The sequence below is a fragment of the Phalacrocorax aristotelis genome, chromosome Z, assembly GCF_949628215.1.
Source record: "Phalacrocorax aristotelis chromosome Z, bGulAri2.1, whole genome shotgun sequence".
In the NCBI taxonomy this organism is placed as follows: Eukaryota; Metazoa; Chordata; class Aves; order Suliformes; family Phalacrocoracidae; genus Phalacrocorax; species Phalacrocorax aristotelis.
In genome coordinates this window covers 68,065,570-68,080,305 of record NC_134311.1, presented here as the reverse complement: position 1 = coordinate 68,080,305, position 14,736 = coordinate 68,065,570, and the positions used below count along the sequence as shown (strand labels likewise).

The window sequence follows — 14,736 nt, the reverse complement described above, 5'->3', positions numbered from 1 at the left end:
AAACAGAGCAAATTTTTTTTAAAGACAAACAGAATTACAGATGCAATCTTACTGTCCCTTTCAGATGAGTCTCATTTTGCATGAAGTCCTAAGGCATCAAAGCTGGATAGACTTGGGCTAAATTTGTTCAGTTGTTTCCATTTCTGTGATGAAAGGGCAAATAATGCCTGAGTCTTGGATAACTATATGTTGCTATTTCTATATGGGACCGCTGGAAAAGAGTAAGAACTGTTCAAAGTATAGGTACTTCATTGAGAAGGCTCCATAGTGGGTGGCATAATTTAAGGTGAGCTGTTTAATTCCTGAAACATACAGTTTAGGTTTGATTAATGGAATCATAAATTCATGCTAAATAAAATCAGTATCTTTGACCATAGAAAAGTAACAAAACTGAAACATTATATGATTTTCTGTCTGCCTCTCTGCCTCTCTGCCTGTCTGCCTACATATATATAGAAGTTCAGGTTTTTACTGGTAAAACATAAAAGGCATTGGTTGGACCCCAAATCTTTTTCTTTATTTTAATTTGTATCCAAAACAAAACAAAAGGAAGGAATTTCTGATTGATTGAGGATGCATGCAATGAAAGAAAAAAAAAAAAAACAAGCAACCCACCCTTGGATTAAGTTAGACAGCAAAACATAAAAACTGTTGTTATTTTAATACATGTATGTCGGTGTGACGTTGCCAGCGAGGGATGGGAGTGTTGAGTAGACATGTGTTGTGGAGCCCTAAGGAAGTTTTTCCAAGTTATTTGAAATAGCTAAATACCATGTTGTAATCTTTCTGTCATTTTTTTAGGTGTCGTTATTAACCATTTACGATGGTTTTGCAACTGTCCATGGTATTTCTTAGACAGAGAATACATAATTTTAATTGCTTGTTATTTTTTAACATTTTTTAACATTTTCTGATAACCAATTCACAGTTTATATGTTACCACATCCTTTGAAAATTTCATGTAATTGCATGCATAAAATATGTTTCTTAGTATTTATAAACACGCCCACCAAAGAAATACAGTTATAAACTGCAACTGTTCATAGATGTTCTCCAGGATATGCACGATTGGCTAGAAATGACCATAATTTCAAAGCAAATACTATGGCTAAATGTAGGCTATTACATTCTATCTCTAAATAACATAAGAAGCATTTACTTGGTGTTTGAAGTCCTCTGTTGTTTGTTGAAGAGTCATTTGCAGAGTAAATGACTGATGGGACTCCTCTCAAAACTTTAGTAAATCTGCACACAGAAATAAGCTTGCAATAATTTTTAATGTCATACACAAAGATTCTCTAGCTTTTGGACAAATTTAGAGCAAATATTTGAAAGGGTAAACAACATCAATTACCTCACTAGTGTGGGTCTTTTATTTAAAACAAGACCATAAAAAGAGCCTTAGTAATGTGCATAGACAAAAATTAGGAGATACAGTAACTAAGGATTCCTGTGCAAGCTTAATTCAGTCCATGTGTTTGCATTTTGTGATCACATCCTCCTTTTCTGTTCTGTAGAACCGTGATTCTTTTAATATCTAGATTGCATAGTAATCACTAACCAGCGGCTCAGTATTTTGTCCTCTTACTGTTTGGGGTGTGATTCTAGATCTGACTTACTGCATGCTGTTCAAACCCTCCTCTGGAAATATAAGTTTCAATGCATATTTTTCTGTTTTTCTCATCACTATGGTAAATAAAGGACTTTAAGGTCACTAATTTGTCTTCTTCCTCTCCGTATGGCAAAGGGCATGTTTTAGTTCTCGTCCTACATATGGGAAGCTGCGATATAGTTGCACAGGCAACCTATATGAATTAGTTTTATGTTAGGAAAAGAGGGTAAATGAGAAATGTAATTTCCTAGGTGTTAAAAAAGGAGTCAACCTGTCTCAAATTCCTTCCTCTGTTTCTGTCTCCCTTTTCTTCCAATATCCCTTCCTGTGTATGAAAGACATCTTGTTATCTTAGCTGAGACCTTTTGTTTTGGTTGGGAAGTAGGAAAGCTTGATTTTACAAAAAAATTTAATTTGAGGTTCCTCTCTTTTCAATAGCATTTTTAGGGATTTTACTGAATAGCGACTTAAGAAGTCAGCTCGATACAAGAACAAAACATTAACTTGAAAGTAATTTCTGCCTTTCTCTAGGATTGTTGGCAAAATAGAAAAAATTAAAACTAAAGGTGTATCGTTCCCAAACTTGGATTTTATTGCAGCTAAATGGAACACAAACCTCAGAATATATAAGCTTTGTTCTAGTATATAAGCCATGAATTTTGGCAGGGACTAAATTTTGGTAAAAGTGAATTCTTCCAATCCTTCTTTTAAGTTCTTTCCAAAGTATGCATATTGTATTTTGGTATTTTATATCTATACGCCTGCTTAGGGGAGTGTTGAGAACTGTCTTAAAATATATTTTTATCTTAACCAGACGTAACTACCTTTATTCAGTGCTAGTGGGAGTTTTCCAAGGGTGCTGATGCTATGTAAATGTGGACTTTATAATTAAACCTATGAAAAAGTCAAATTTTGCATGCAAGCTCTTCTTATGAAAGTCTATTCTGAAACATATATGACATTTTTTAAAGGCTGTAGAAATATTTAGCTTCTGTACTTGCTAGAAATGCAGGGCTTTCTGTTTAAATTTAGGAATAGCAGCAGAGTATACAAAATGCTGTAAAGAAATGTTTGTCCCATCTTGAAAAAGAAAATTTTCCAATGTTTGATTTGTTTGACAAACAGGTACATACAAAGTTCCACTGCAGGCAAGCCCATGCTCCAGGCACTGACACTTCATGCTTGACATTTTCCTATGACGGTACTGTCCTTGCCAGCCGGGGAGGTAGGTGATTGAAGGAACCGTTTGATGTGTTGAATGTAAGGCAGTTCTAACTTTATTAAGTGAAATGGTTTGGTAAACAATTTCAGTTGCATCATTATTAAACGTAATTGTTTATTATGAAGGTAAGATAGTGAAATCAGACACTAGAGATTTAAACCTGAATTGTTTCACAATTTGCGTCTTTTATTTTGATACACCATACAATACTGTGTTCCTGAAAGCTCATTTTACAGCAGTTAAGGAATATTTTAAGAGAGCATTGTTGTTTATATTACACGGTTCCTGATCTGTTTTCTTTTCTAGCATTAATAATACAGCAAAAGGAAATTATTAGCTTAATGAAAAATAAAGTGAGACCAGTTCTGTTACTTAGCTCTTTCCAGGAAGATTACTGCTTCTCAGTAACAGTATCTATGTTCTGGAGTTAATTCCACAAGCAGCTTTCTTATGCAATGTCCTTTTCTGTTCTAATTGGAAGTGTTATCTAATTTATGTGACAAATGTCAAGAGGTTATGAATGGAAGTGAGTGGCCAAGATGTACTTGAATGGTAAAAAATTTTGAAATGTCTACAGAACAGGAAATAAACACTTGTTTTTTAAACTTCAGATAAAACTTTTATTAAAAAGTCTCAGATAACAGAACAAGGCAAAAATATATTTGAAGACTGATTTGCTCCAGTATTAGATATATTGATAGGATGGTGTCTGCCAAAGACAGCTTTTCATACAGAGATTTGTCTACCCAGTGTTTTGCAGGCAGGTGCAAGCATACAATCTGAGCTGTCTGGATGGAAACCAGCTGTAACCAGAAGCTATGTGTATGCATTAGCATGGCCCCAAGGCCAAATAAACAGGCCTAGGGAGAGGCAGTATATGTTAATGTCGGCTAACATTGTGCCTAACAGATGTACAGGACATCTGGTCAGTTCGGTACGTAGACAGAATGAGATTACATACACAACATACCAGGATAAGAGGTATTCATAGATGGCAAAGCTCTGAAACAGGGGATGTGCTTGCAAGCCAAGGGCTGTTGTTGCAACTGCTTTTTGTCCTCCCCCTTCCCCTGTCCCCAGAGTAGAGTGGCATTGGTGGCTTTTACAACAATATGCAGCTGCTATTGGATGCTACATCTCTGTCTGCTTTTTATGTCTTGGCCACGTTTCTAAGATTCCAAACATTGTGTTCCCCAGATCACATCTTTCAGAGTGAGATGATGGTAGTCTTGTCCTTGATAGCCCAAGGCTTGTTAGGGCATGCAAATGGAACTTAGATTGTTTCTTAATTGCTGTTCAGGCACCTGGATCCAGAGTCCTACTGCCAGTGTACCCATCATGAATGAGTCCTAAGTAATTGAGGTAAAAACTCTCAGCCTTGCTGGTCCTTACTGATGCAGACAATTACTATGTGAGAACCTTCTCCTCCTTGGAAAGTAGGTGAACCATCTATCTTTCTGTTCTGGGCTAAGTGAAATGCTGCATCTGTCTGCCAGTGGTTTTGCCCCAAGAAATTCACACGGGCATGCTTTATAAGATCTGAAGAGAAACCTCAGCGTGCTAAATATAACAGCAAACAAGGTTAATTCTTATGTGAAGAATATTCACTAGTGCTGAATGAAACCTCCATTTATGTAAATTCTGTTATGTTTCACAGTTATGAATGTAGATCACATAAATGACCTTTCCTTATTTTTATTGCATGTGGCACTTTTGGTTGCCTGCTTTTCTTCATCTGTCTCCAGATTTTCTGTTGTGTTGAACAGACTTTCACTTACTTATGTTTAATCTACTACACTCTGCTCTAAGCTATATAAAACGTTGATTGATTGTTTGCAGAATGTAAGGCTGTACAAAAATTTGACCACTCAGAGTAGATAAAAGTGCTACCTTTGTCTAGTGTATTAAGAAAACAAAAAGGTCTGTGTGTGCTGTGCTAGAGAATAAGGATTCATACCTTATTTTGACTTGTTTGGTTAGTGCTTTAATATGAGTATTGCTTTGGATCTGTACCAACAAAAGCAGATGTGGATCCAACATGCATAGATTAACACACCTGCCAAGTGCTGAGGATCAAAGAAAGGATAGTTGTTTGGGGAATGGGAACTTTCATCGAAAGCCTGATTGACTCTCCTGCATCTGATGTAGATTCTTTGTTGGATATGAGAGAGATGAGAGAGGGATCAGCTGCAAGCACAAGGGAAACTGAAAAGCTAAGGAGCTGCTTTTGAGAGTTCCCAGTCTTACTGTTGTTGGGTATTAGGTAGAAACTTGACAGAAACTTAAGAAAGTGATATTTTGGCACATTTGTAACCATGAAAGTATTTTTTTTCTAAATACAGTGAAGATAGTATTTGGGGAACATTTTCTTTGTTTAGCAGTGAAGAGGTAGGCATTAGGACTGTACTTGGGGTCCTATTACAGAAAAAATTTTTTGGACTCCTGATATGTACAGAATTTATGGAGTTAGTTTTTGTCATAATATGAAGCAATGACTTCATTAATCTCATGCTAGCTATTAGTTTAATGGTTCATCCATTGTTCATACCGCAAAAAGTGTGCAGACTCTGCCATCTTAGTAATCTTATGTAGGAAAATAAGTTCACCATAGTTAAACCCAAGAAAAAATATTCACATCTAAGCCTATCAGTTTATGCAGATACATGCTATTTTTTTAGCTCAGAAATTATTTTGTGTGTTTCCTTTTGATGGTGGATTTTGGGGTTGTTTTTTTTTTTTTAGTTTCAGCTATATTTCTCTTCTTACAAAATAAAACATTTAATTTTGAAGTTGGTTTAAAAAGTAGAAACACCTTGATCATGGTTCCCGGTATAGTCAGGGATTATGCATGTATAGTGACTTTTTATTTTCTGGGGAGAAATAGTACATTGCTATTTATGGTAAATACAAACATTAGCACTTTAAAAGTTGAAGTTTTACATCAAGTAATATTTCTCAGGAGGTGAATGCTGATGTTCATTTCAAACAATGCCAAAAATGCATTCATTAGCTTTAATAGGCACAGTCAACTCTTTGTAACACTTGGAACTGAAATGGCTTTCTTAAATTCTTCCAGTATCCTTCACTTCCGTATGTTTAGAGAAGATGATGCACTTAAATATTTGACCAGGCTGGTATGGATGCAGGTGATGGTGAGAGCTGTTCCAAGTGTAAGTGCAGGATCCCCAGTTTGTGACTTCCCTCTCAAGGCTTTTGGTTTAGGGTAGTGTGGTCCTGACCTGTGGTGCTTCCAAAAGACATTCTTTAGCTGTTGCAGCTTCTCTTGGAGAGCCAGTGCAGAACGCAGAAGCATATACCTTGATCTGTAAGGTGCCTCTCCTCACACATATCGTACAAGCCTTCACAGAAAGGCTTAGAGTTTATAAACATTATGTATTCTGGTGTTCTGTTGTGGTAAGCCTCGTTACGCTCTACCTTTCCTATGCTGTAATTTCTAGTTTTCTCATTTAAATTCTCATTTCATATGTTGCTGGGTTGTGGTTTAGCTGGCAACTCAGCCCCACACAGCTGCTCACTCACTCCCCCACCCGTGGGACGGGGAGAGAATCAGAAGGGTAACGCTCATGGGTTGAGATAAAACTGTTTTTATTTTAATTATTAAACAACAGCAACAAAAATGCAATGGAAAGGAAACAATGAGAGGTGCAAACCTCAGCGATGGGAGGGGGGAAGGGGAATGAACCACCAAAACAAACTGCATGTGATGCAGCCGCTCACCACCTGCCGACCTGACACCACCAGACCCCGGGCTGCAACTGCCCTGCCCTGGGCACCAGCTGCCCCCTTTAATATTCTGGTCATGGCATCACAAGGCATGGAAGGAACATCCCATTGGCCAGTCGGGGTCAGCTGCCCCGGCCGTGGCCCCGCCCCTCCCAGCCTCCTGCCCATGCGGCAGAGCATGGGAACCTGGAAAGGTCCCTGACCACCACAGGCACTGCAGTGAAGAGAATTAACCTTTCTAAGCCAAAATCAGCATTTTCCACCCCTTATTCCATACCATTTACACCATGCCCAGGTCCCATACCATCCAATACAACCGTACCAACCACCACCCCTCCCCTTCCCATCCTTTAACATAACACACAGACATCATTCCCTTAGTCTATGGACCTTCCCTGTAAATTGTCCATTAAAATGTCCATTGAGTTCACCCAGTCCATGACTCTGGGCTCCATCTGCTGTATCAGTCTTTCAGAGTGGAAGAGATGGTGTGTGGCGTTGGGTTGCTGCATACTGAGTCAGTCATCGTTCCATCACTGCTGCACTTTGCTTGTTTCACAGTCTATCTTCCATGGGTTGGGAGGCTCGTACTCTGATATCATTGATATAACATAGAGATGATGCACAGTATTATATAGCAGTTCGCATTGTGCCATTCAGTTCATTGACTGTTTTCGCCCAAAATCAAATCCCCTTGAGGCACACATTGGAATTCTCCATCCTCCCACATCACCCACCAAGTGCACCCAGGTCCTCGAGCAAAAGCAATCCCACGAATGGGTTTGCCTTTGCCTGAGGCAGGAATAACCCAGACTGTTTTGCCCAGCATATTTTTTAGATGCACTACAGGGACTTTATCCCATTCCACAGTATGTAGGATTTCTGACTGGGCAGGGCCAGCTCAACTGGCAGATACCCTGGTGTTGACAAACCACGTGGCTTTTGCTAAGTGTGTTTCCCAGTGCCTGAATGTCCCACCCCCCATTGCTCTTAGCGTAGTTTTTAAACAGTCCATTGTACTGATCAGTTTTCCCAGAGGCTGGTGCGTGATAGGGGATGTGATACACCCACTCAATGCCGTGCTGTCTGGCCCAGGTGGCTATGAGGTTATTTCGGAAATGAGTCGCATTGTCTGACTCAATTCTCTCTGGGGTGCCATGTCTCCACAGGACTTGTTTTTTGAGACCCAGGATAGTGTTCCGGGCAGTGCCGTGGGGGACAGGGTATGTTTCCAGCCAGCCAGTTGTTGTTTCTACCATTGTAAGCACATGGCACTTGCCTTGGCGGGTTTGTGGGAGTGTGGTACAGTCAATTTGCCAGGCCTCCCCATATTTATATTTCAGCCATCGTCCCCCGTACCACAGAGGCTTTACCCGCTTTGCTTGCTTGATTGCAGTGCACGTTTCACATTCGTGGATAGCCTGTACAATAACGTCCATGGTCAAGTCCACCCCTCGATCACGAGCCCACCTGTATGTTGCATCTCTCCCTTGATGGCCTGAGGTGTCATGGGCCCACCGAGATAGAAATAGTTCACCCTTTTGTTGCCAGTCCAGATCCACCTCAGCCACTTCAATCTTGGCAGCTTGATCCACCTGCTGGTTGTTTCCATGTTCTTCAGTGGCCTGACTCTTGGGGACGTGAGCATCCACATGACGTACCTTTACAACCAGATTCTCTACCGGGGCAGCAGTATCTTGCCACAATGCGGCAGCCCAGATGGGTTTGCCTCTGTGCTGCCAGTTGCTCTGGTTCCACTGCTGTAACCAGGCCCACAGGGCATTTGCCACCATCCAGGAGTCAGTATAGAGACAGAGCACTGGCCACTTTTCCCATTCAGCGATGTCTAAGGCCAGCTGGATGGCCTTTACTTCTGCAGACTGGCTCGATTCACCTTCTTCTTCAGCAGTTTCTGCAACTTGTCGTGTAGGAGTCCATACAGCAGCCTTGCACCTCTGGTGCTTTCCCACAAGGCGACAGGACCCACCAGTGAACAGGGCATATTGCTTCTCATTTTCTGGCAGTTTGTTTTACAGTGGGGCTTCTTCAGCATGTGTCACCTCCTCCTCTGGTGATAATCCAAAGTCTTTGCCTTCTGGCCAGTCCATGATCACTTCCATGATTCCTGAGCGACTCGGGTTCCCTACTCGAGCCCGCTGGGTGATCAGTGCAACCCATTTACTCCATGTAGCATCAGTTGCATGGTGTGTAGAGGGGATGTTTCCTTTGAACATCCATCCCAGCACCAGCAGTCGGGGTGCCAGGAGCAGCTGTGCTTCAGTACCAACCACTTCTGAAGCAGCTCGAAACCCTTCATATGCTGCCAATATCTCTTTTTCAGTTGGAGTATAGTGGCCTCGGATCCTCTGTATCCACAACTCCAAAACCCTTGGGGTCAACCTCAGGACTCCCCTGGTGATTTCTGCCAGAGGCTCCAGGCAGGGCCATTCTCCCCGGCTGCAGTGTAGAGCACATTCTTTACATCTTGTCCTGCCCGGACTGGCCCAAGAGCTACTGCATGGACTATCTCCTGTTTAATTTGTTCGAAGGCTTGTTGCTCAGGGCCCCATTTGAAATCATTCTTCTTCCGGGTCACTTGATAGAGAAGGCTTACAATCAGACTGTAATCTGGAATATGCATTCTTCAAAACCCCACAGCCCCTAAAAAAATTGTGTTTCCTTTTTGCTAGTTGATGGAGACGTGGCTGCTATTTTGTTGATCACATCCATTGGGATCTGGTGACGTCCATCTTGCCATTTGATTCCTAAGAACTGGATCTCTTGTGCGGGTCCCTTGTCCTTACTTTGTTTTATGGCAAAACCAGCTTTCAGAAGGATTTGGACTATTTTCTTACCTTTCTCAAAAACTTCTTCCACTGTGTTGCCCCACACGATGATGTCCTGAAGGTGTTCCGGAGCTTCTCCCTGTTCCAGTGCATTATGGGTTGGTCCATGGCAAATGGTAGGACTTTGTTTCCACCCCTGGGACAGTCGATTCCAGGTGTACTGGACGCCCCTCCAAGTGAAAGCAAACTGTGGCCTGCACTCTGCTGCCAGAGGGACTGAGAAGAATGCATTAGCGATATCGATGGTGGCCTTGGACTCCAGTTCGTATTGAAGTTCTAGCATGTCTGGCACGGCAGCACTCAATGGTGGAGTGACTTCATTCAGGCCACGATAGTCTACTGTTAGCCTCCACTCTCCGTTAGATTTCTGCACTGGCCATATGGGACTGTTAAAGGGTGAGTGGGTCTTGCTGATGACTCCTTGGCTCTTCAGTTGGTGAATGAGCTCATGGATGGGAATCAGGGAGTCTCGGTTGATGAGATATTGCCGCTGGTGCACTGTTGTGGTGGTGATTGGCACCCGTTGTTCTTTGACCTTCAGCAGCCCCACAACAGAAGGGTCCTTCGTGAGACCGGGCAAGGTAGACAGCTGTTTAATTTCCTCCATCTCCAAGGCAGCTACACCAAAAGCCCACCTGTACCCTTTTGGGTCCTTGAAATACCCTCTCCTGAGGTAGTCTATGCCAAGGATGCACAGAGCCTCCGGGCCAGTCACGACAGGGTGCTTTTGCCACTCATTCCCAGCTAGGCTCACTTTGGCCTCCAATACAGTTAGCTCTTGGGATCCCTCTGTCACTCCAGCAACGCTGATGGGTTCTGCCCCTATACAATTTGATGGCATTAAGGTGCACTGTGCGCCGGTGTCCACTAAAGCTTTATACTCCTGTGGGTCGGACGTGCCAGGCCATCGGATCCACACAGTCCAGTAAGTCCAGTTATCCCTTTCCTCCACCTGGCTGGAGGCAGGGCCCCTCTAGTCTTGATCATGGCATTCGTAACTCACTTCCTGTAAATGTGAATCAAGAGTCTCTCTATTAAGCTCAGAAATAATATCAGTGCTTCTACTCCTCTGTCTGGGGACCTGCTCACTGGAAATTGGAGCAGCAGCTTTCCTGGAATAACCTCCCTGAGTGATTGTTCTTCCTTGCAGCTCACGTACCTGTGCCTCTAGGGTCGAGGTAGGCTTGCCATCCCACCTCCTCATGTCCTCTCCGTGGTCACGCAGGTAGAACCATAGGGTGGCCTGTGGTGTGTATCCCCTCCTTTGAGCCAAAGGACACTTATTCCTAACAGCTGAGACACTACTCTGTAGAGGTGGGGAGCAGGACATACCTTCTTTGAGTGGCTGGACCTCTCAGGATAGTTTCTCCACAGCAGAGACTAGCGAGGAAGAGCTAATTTTTTCGTAATCCCAGAGTCTATCAATCACCTCCACCACTGTTGGTGCCTCGTCCCCTTTGCAGGACACTACTGCCAATGAGTTTGCATACGAGGATGGTGCACTCCGTACAAACTTCCACCACATGGGGTGTGTGCACTGGGCTTCATCTGGATCTTTGGATGACTGTTGATCATCCAGGTCACCATAAATCATCTCAAGCACAGCTAATTCCCTTAGATACTGGATGCCTTTCTCCATGGTTGTCCATTTTCCTGGGCGATATGTAACACCTTCTTTGAAGGGATACCTTTCCTTCACTCCGGACAGGAGTCGCCTCCAGAGGCTGAGGGCTTGTGTCCCTTTTCCAATTACTTTGTCCCCTTCCCCAGAAAGGGAACCCAGTTGTTTGGCTTCTTTTCTCTCTAGTTCCAGGCTACTGGCCCGGTTATCCCAGCATTGGGGCAGGCAGGTGACAATGTGCTCGCCTGAACGACAGCTGAAATCTTTTCGCATATCTCGCAGCTTGCTCAAGGACAGGGATCGGGTGGTCTCTATTTCATTTATGACTTCTTCCTACTCTCCTCGTGATGATGGCCCTGCTTTTTCATCATCCCATTCTAAACGAGTTGATGTCCGCTTCCAAGGTTTCTTCTTGTGTATGGGGGCAACTGATACGGGTTGATTCTCTGAGCCAGCTCCAGTACCTGCCATGGGGGTTTGAGTGGGTGCAGTGCCTGTCGTCGGGGCTGGAGTGACTACAGTGCCAGTCACTTTGCATTTCAATCCAGAGACCTTCTCTTCCCCTTGGGGGCACTGAATACTGTTGAGCAGGGCTCGGCAGGTGTGGGCCAGGCCCCAGCATGTTGCAGTTATCTGTGCCTCTCTGGAGTTCCCAGCGTAACAACATACTTTCTCCAAATATTCTACTAGTTTTTCAGGATTCTGCACTTGTTCGGGGGTGAAACTCCGAAACACTGGGGGTGCCCACTGCCCTAGGTATTTGCCCATGCTATCCCACATGCCCTGCCACTCGTAACTATCAAGCCTCGGGGCAGATTTCTGGGTGATATTCTTAAGTTGCTTAGTCAAAACCAAAACAACATGCCCAAAAACTAACAGTAAGTATATCTTAACCACCCAAGGATGTTCAAGATACAAAAAGGTTGTTGTAATAGAGGCAGAGACATCATAGAAGCAAGTTGCAAAGATACCATTCTGTATTTCCTCCATATAAGATCTCTCCGAGGAGGAGGTATAATTGCTAATTGCCTCAACAAGGTGGCATCCAAAGTACAGTAATGGTTTCAGAAATAACCCCAAATACCAGATAAAGCTAAAAATCAGCGTTTGCATAACAAATCTTTTAGGCAAAATGTTACTCATCACAGCAGAACACAGCAGACTAAACAAACCAACACCAATCTTTAACACAAACTGCAAAAACAAGAACATGGTGGTGTGACCAGCAGCTGTTATTATCAAGCTGTTATTTGGCACCCCACATTGGGTGCCAAAAAAGACTGTTGTGGTTTAGCGGGCAACTCAGCCCCACACAGCCGCTCGCTCACTTCCCCACCAGTGGGATGGGAGAGATAATCAGAAGGGTAACACTCGTGGGTTGAGATAAGAACAGTTTAAGAATTAAAAGCAACAACAACAAAAATGCAATGGGAAGGAAAACAATGAGAGGCATAAAACCCCGGGGGGAAAGGGGAATAGACCACCAAAACAAACCGCACATGATGCAGCCACTCACTAACCTGGCACTGCCAATCCCCAAGCCACAACTGTGCCCTGTGTGCCAACTGCCCCCTTTAATATACTGGCCATGGTGTCACATGGCATGGAAGGAACATCCCATTGGCCAGTCGGGGTCAGCTGCCCCGGCCGTGGCCCCGCCCCTCCCAGCCTCCTGCCCTCGCTGCAGAGCATGGAAACCTGGAAAGGTCCCTGACCACCACAGGCACTGCAGTGAAGAGAATTAACCCCTTCTCAGCCAAACCAGCACACTCTGCTTTCCCCAATGATCTCTGTGAATATTTGTGTTTGAGCTTTGCTTTCAACACAGAGCTCCCTGTTTAAAATAGGAGCTCCTTGAAGGGTGTTGCTGACCTTTTTATGTTTTTGGCAGCACTTTTGCTTCTTTTGGACCCATTTGCATCCATGTACTTGTGTTCCTGGTCAGTATCCTCTGAAAAGAAAAAAAGAAAAAACAAACCACCAGATAAAATCTTTGTAGTATCAGTGCATTGGCCTTATTTTGACTAAAAGCAATTTGCAAAATGCCTCTTCTGGCTCACCAAGGACTTTTTCTAATTGTTACCTCTTGATAAATCCAGTGCTCAATACCGTTGGCATAATGGTGTCTGACCTGATCGTATCAAACTAGAGCCTGTTTATTGGTATCTTTCTCACTGAAATGGCAAAAAACAGAGTTTGAAATGCTACTAAAAATACTATAAAATCTTTAAATAATCCTGCCAGGCTTTGGAGAAGTCTGCCATCAAGAAAAAAACTGAAAGATCTGAGTGAACTATTTTAGATGCTTCATACTGAACTGCACAAATTCTGTTAATATGTTTTTGTTTAAGCATAACTCTCTTTGTCTGTATACAGAGTAATTAAAAATAGATCAGTACTGCTACAGCTCTTGTAAAGGAGCCCCTTAAGCATTGATGGAAGGATCCTACTGGAAAAAATCCCTGGTATTTTTGAAAGTTAACATGTCTGTTCTCTTAGTGACAGTGAATTCAACTCCAAATGCAGATTAGATTCAGGAAACAATATTGTATTTGCAACACAGAAAATTTTAATTAGAAAAAGTGAATTTGAGGAAATTCTTAATGATGGTAAGAGTTTCACAGCATTGGCCAAGTCGTTCGACTAGCATTTCTCCCTTTCCAAATATTTAATCATCTATTTCTGCACAGTGTAAGACAATGTTTATTTGCAATTAACCAGAACTTTTTGAGTCCTTCTAGAGTCTTCTAACTTTTTAAACCAGGAGATTACATTTTCTTTTTAGTGGGAGAGCTATAGCTAAATGTCTGCCTGCATCTCTCCTGCTATAGCCTGGCAGGACTACAGCTTGAAGATCATGTCAAGGCTCATTCCATTGGGAACAGAACAGCCTTGGCTGCTAGCCTTAAGTCTGTCCCTATCCAGGAGATCTGCAGAGTGGCCAAATGGTATCCTTTGCATATATTTATAACGTGCTGGTGCTTTAGATATAACATCTCGCCGATAAGTATTTTTTTGTTGGGGGTTGGAGGGAAAAGGGAGGGTTCACATTAAAAGACCAAATGCTTTGAAGTGCCTGGGATGGAGTCTACTGGGGAACAATAAGAAAACAGAGTTTCCCAAAATAGGAACTCAACATTTTTCTTTCTTGTCATTTTTGAGCTTCCCAATGAACAGAAATATACTCTGCTCTAGACATCATTTATCTAAGTTGTCCACTTTTAAAAAATATTTTGTAGTAAGGAGTTATCCTAGTCTTTAATATAAACATACATGATGTATGAGGTCACACGTTACTGCTTTCTCTATAAAGAGTACTGCTGGCCTTGATTTCTTTTGTTACAGCATGTTACTTTTTTTTTTTTTTTTTTTAAATTATTTCCAAGGCCTCCTTTAAGCTCTTGATCTCAAAGGCTGTGAATCCACAAAATATTTTTAGACAATAAAATTACTTCCCTGCAAGGTTTCTGCTTTGGAAGGAAGCAGGTCTGTGGATTACCAGTCACTTGCCTCCTTTTCCTCCAAGGTCAGGAAGATTTTGTAACTTTTTGTCTAAAATTAATCTCTGGATATTTTTAAAGAGAATTGTTGTTTGAAAGTCCTTCTCTTCACCCCTGGAAGCACTGAGGCACTGATGTCAAATGCAATGAGATGTCTAGGTGTCCAAGTGAGGTGCTTCAAAGCTCAAATT

The 14,736-nt window shown here is 42.5% G+C and overlaps 1 protein-coding gene across 3 annotated transcripts in view; it reads left to right on the top strand.

Moving 5' to 3' along the window:
* WDR70 (WD repeat domain 70) overlaps window positions 1–14,736 on the top strand; it is a 160,106-nt gene that overhangs the window by 113,379 nt on the left and 31,991 nt on the right. For all 3 annotated transcript variants that reach the window (XM_075079540.1, XM_075079539.1, XM_075079538.1), the window contains exon 11: window positions 2,738–2,837. In XM_075079540.1, coding sequence (XP_074935641.1) covers window positions 2,738–2,837 — 100 coding nt within the window. The remainder of the gene's footprint in view (window positions 1–2,737; window positions 2,838–14,736) is intronic.